Here is a 4,222-nt window from a genome sequence, read left to right on the forward strand (position 1 = left end):
CACTCACGATCTTACTGTATGGCCCAGAACAGGCGGTGCATCCCAAGATACGATGTCAGCTTAGGTCACATGTATGTTTGCACGGTAAACCTATAACACAGCAACTTGCAAGGATGATTCAAATCGACTATACCCACAGTCTCGGGAATTTGAATCCAGAACATTGGCGCCCACTTCTCAGCAAGGGGATAACCTCGCCGTAAACTTGTACCCGTGCCTGAAGGCTCCAGCTAATCGGTGAGCTGGAATTCGAACTTTCAGAATCACCGATGTAAAGGAGCCGAGACTTGTCACACTCCACCGGCGAAGACGAATTCCGAGTAGGGAATCCTCCGAACGTCATAGAGTTTCATTTCTGCTCAAGGTCAAGGGCGGAAATCGCATTCAGCGATGATGATCAGTACGCCAAGGTCCCGCCGAGGCTCTGCCAAGATTGCATATGCGCGATGAATCTATCCACGTCTGGAGGAACTGATTAGGCTTCCCAATTTAACAAGACCCTTCAGTTTTCCTTCAGCTCTTTGTTCTTCTATGTTATTTATTGGTTCTCTGTAAGCAGAGTATGGTGGTCTAGACCTTCTCTCAATAAATACACGCTACTCGATTCGCCGTATATGTGAGAGCAGTGTCACACGTATGCGCGCATTGTAAGGATGGGATGAGTAGTCCGGTTTCATCTTTTCTAAGTTCGCTCTTATCTTTCTTGTCAGTCACCCTTTTTATCCCTTGTGTGGGAAGGATCGGAATGCGCACGAAAACGGGGTCTGTACCAAAAGAGTTAAAAAAGAAAATCGAATAAAAATATGCATATGTTGATCTAGATTACATATATACCGCCCGCCTCTCCTAATTTTGGGTTTCTGTGAGCAATCATACCTTTTTCATTTGTGTACTTGGAGATGACCGGTTATATAACTGATATCAAGATAAACTTCACAATGCACCAACAATCTTCCTCCCTGCCAGAAAACATACAACCACCGACTTCAGCAGCCACCCCCAACCATGGAAGTCTGAGCATATCCCAGGACACCCACCCTGTTCTTTCTTCCAATCTTGATCCTCCCAATGAAGAGTCAAAGTATACGCCTGGGCTTTGGTCATCCGGAGGCAGCACAACGGTCTCCCTCTCTAGCAATCAAATTGCAGAAAGCACAACAGTTGGCTCGGTTCTCAGCCGCCACTTTCGAGCCAATATAGACACTAAGCATACTGATATAGTCCTCATAATATGTGGATTCGTTGGTGGCCTGGTTGATGGGTTGTCATTCAATGCATGGGGAAGCTTTTCGAGTATGCAAACAGGTGAGTCACCTCTAATTCCAAATACTTATGCACTACTCGAGGGAATGGTTCTAATAACATGGGTAGGGAACACTGTTTTCCTAGCTTTAGGGCCTTCCGGCCAGCCTGCTTATCCGGCATACCTCTGGGCCAAGTCTCTCATCGCTCTCAGCGTTTTTATTGCGAGCAATGTTTTCTTCATTCGCCTCCATCGGATACTAAGCCCACGGCGCCGCTCAACAATGATTGTCTCGTTCACCATTCAGACTTTGGCTCTCCTGGTGACAGCAATCTTAATTCAGCTTGGTATTATTTCCCCAAAGCCGGAAGACCCTCGTGCCCCCATTGAATGGATGCAAGTTCTCCCGATTTCCCTTTTATCTTTCCAAGCTGGAGGACAGATATGCGCCTCCCGCATTCTTGCACTAGATGAGATCCCAACAGTGGTATTGACAACGCTTTTATGCGACTTACTTGTCGACCCAAAGCTTACCGCAAAATTCAACCCGAAGCGGAATCGAAGAATAGGGGCTTTTCTAGCTTTATTTCTTGGTGCAATGACTGCAGGCGGTCTTTCAAAAGTCACCGGTATGGCTTCAAGTATATGGTTTGCCATGGGTTTGAAGCTAGCAATCACATTGGGATGGGTTGTTTGGAAGCCAGAGGGAAGGATGAAGAGAAACATGGATGTTTGATTCGTGTTCGCAGATCGCTTTGTTTGATAGCGGAGTGGTTTTTTGTTTTTGAGCGATTCATATTAATACCCTGACATCAAATAGCGGGACTTCAAGCCTCGCGCTACTATATCATTACTTTTCTCTTAGCATTCTTCTAGTTTTAGTCGCAAATTTGATCAAATATTCGGTTTAGGACTAAGGGTATCAAACAGGGTGCCGGTGAGAGGCGAAGAGACAAAAACATCCTGTCAGCTTCTGGCTCAAAATATCGTTCTCTGAAGAAAGTGTATCAATTCTAGTACAGTATCCGACCAATTGTAGATATCAAAGACTCTGTATTGCATTACCCCTATTTCCCGCTATTTATGGGGCCATTTCTAATTACATGGACTGTATACCCGAAGCCATTCGGATCATCTATAGACCCGGTTTCATGCAGTATTAGTAAGATAATTGCGACACTTGAAATTTGCCTGAGATCTCAGGCTGCAATTTGCTCCGCCAGTTTGTCTTGCCGTCCTGAAGCTAGAAGATGTGTGAATGCAGATCATATTTCAGATTCGGCAACAAAAACTTCTTGAACACGCTTACAACAGTGTCATCTTAGCAAATCGAGCTATGGAAATCTCTTTCACTTGAGTAAAGTTTCCATCGCGCAGTCAACAGGTGCTGGCTAGATATATGATATGGATGACAGAGATTGAAGCGAAGGAACTTAGTATATTGTTTTTTTTTTCTAATCCTTCTCAAGTCTATCTAGAAATGTAATAAATATGTCTATAAAACCTGTTTCTAATAATGCTCTAATTTCACTTCCTGTCGTCTGCCAATACAAAATGCAAGACGCCGGGCTGTCCACTCCCCTGCCTCTTTTCTGATACATAAATGCACTTTCGGAAGGTCACCATCAACGAGTATAAGAAGCTTTCCTCTTTCTCTTCATGGTAATTCTCCCCCAACAGAGGCTGGATTGCCTTGGTAGCCTGTTCCGCTTTGTAAAAGGGAATACGACTAAAGAGGTGATGAACCACATGATAATCAATGATTTCGTGGAAGAAATGACGACCAATGAAACCTGTCGTGCGATCAATTGTCGCCAGTGCACCTTTCGTATAGGTCCAAGCTTCTGCGGTATAGTGTGGAACGGCGGGATGGGTATGTTGAAGATATGTGATGGCAACTGTGAATCAAGTCAGCCTTTGTTTCCTTTGTACTTAGTCCGGTGGGGTTGTATAATAGCAGTAGAAGCCGAAGACATACTCAGCCAGTGGTGTACCCAAAGATATGGAATGATGTACAGGAGTACGACATTCCACGTCCCAATAATAGATGCCGTGTAACATAAGATAGAGCCCATGATCATCAGTCCTAGATCGGACAATGCAATATACTTCCACTGAAAGGGCGCAAAGAGTGCACTCGAGGGATTATAGTGGCTCGCAAATTCGATCTTGTCTTTACCATCAGGCCCGCTCTTTGTACCAGCGGTCACATTCAAGAAAAGATAGAGCTGCCATCCCATCAACTGGTGTCCGATAAGCTGCATGAAAGAGACGATCGGGGTTTCCTCTGCAAGGTGCTTCAATTTCTCGATCTGAACGTTCTTCTTTGTCGCAAGGTCTTTGTCTGTCCAGGGAACAAAAACGGTGTCCTTTTCCATATGACCGGTATAACGATGATGCCGAGCATGGGTAATCTTCCATGAATAGTAAGGAACCATGAGGAATGAATGTGTAGCCCACCCAATGAAATCATTGAGACCCTGATACCGCGAGAAGGCGCCATGGCCGCATTCGTGAGCCAGAATCCATAGCCCCGTTCCAACACAGCCCTGGAAGAACCCATAGGTAACCCAGGCAATGATTCGAAGAGGCAAAGAAGGGATAAAATGGATGAATGAGGCGGCATAAATGAGTGTCACGCAGTAGACGATGTCTCGGGCCAGGTACAGAAGAGAGGTGGGAAGAGATGATTCAAAGCACTCTTTCGGGATTGCATCTTTGAGGGATTTTAAGCTTGGGACGTTCTGTAGTCAGACAATTAAGATGTTAGCCAATGCAAGCGAGACAACCTGGGCACTGTTAAAAGACAAGCAGTGCTACGTACCTCATCTGCCTGCTTGGCAGGTTGAGTGTTCAGGTCAGACATTTTGAAAATGGAGTACAAAATAGCATCGAGGAAGCTACCAGCTACCAGAAGGGAATCTGTTTGACTTTGTAGTCGGCCTTTTTCCCTTTTTTTTCCCTTTTTTTTTTTTTTTT

General features: G+C 45.0%; 2 protein-coding genes across 2 annotated transcripts; one reads left to right on the forward strand and one right to left on the reverse strand.

Annotated features, from left to right (window-relative positions):
- Positions 1–938: 938 nt before the first annotated feature.
- Positions 939–1,979, forward strand: PENARI_c004G06642 (YoaK family protein; the record flags this gene model as incomplete). The annotated part of the gene is made up of 2 exons (XM_022629198.1): positions 939–1,305; positions 1,372–1,979. The coding sequence occupies 2 exons, from the start codon at positions 939–941 to the stop codon at positions 1,977–1,979; spliced, it is 975 nt and encodes a 324-aa protein (XP_022490753.1).
- A 791-nt stretch (positions 1,980–2,770) lies between these two features.
- On the reverse strand, positions 2,771–4,109 carry PENARI_c004G07701 (oleate delta-12 desaturase; the record flags this gene model as incomplete). Its single annotated transcript, XM_022629250.1, has 3 exons — positions 2,771–3,141; positions 3,222–3,987; positions 4,068–4,109. 3 exons carry the CDS (start codon positions 4,107–4,109, stop codon positions 2,771–2,773), a joined length of 1,179 nt encoding a protein of 392 aa, XP_022490713.1.
- Between the last annotated feature and the right edge of the window lie 113 nt (positions 4,110–4,222).

The sequence above is a fragment of the Penicillium arizonense genome (genome assembly GCF_001773325.1).
Source record: "Penicillium arizonense strain CBS 141311 chromosome Unknown PENARI_contig004, whole genome shotgun sequence".
Classification (NCBI taxonomy): Eukaryota; Fungi; Ascomycota; class Eurotiomycetes; order Eurotiales; family Aspergillaceae; genus Penicillium; species Penicillium arizonense.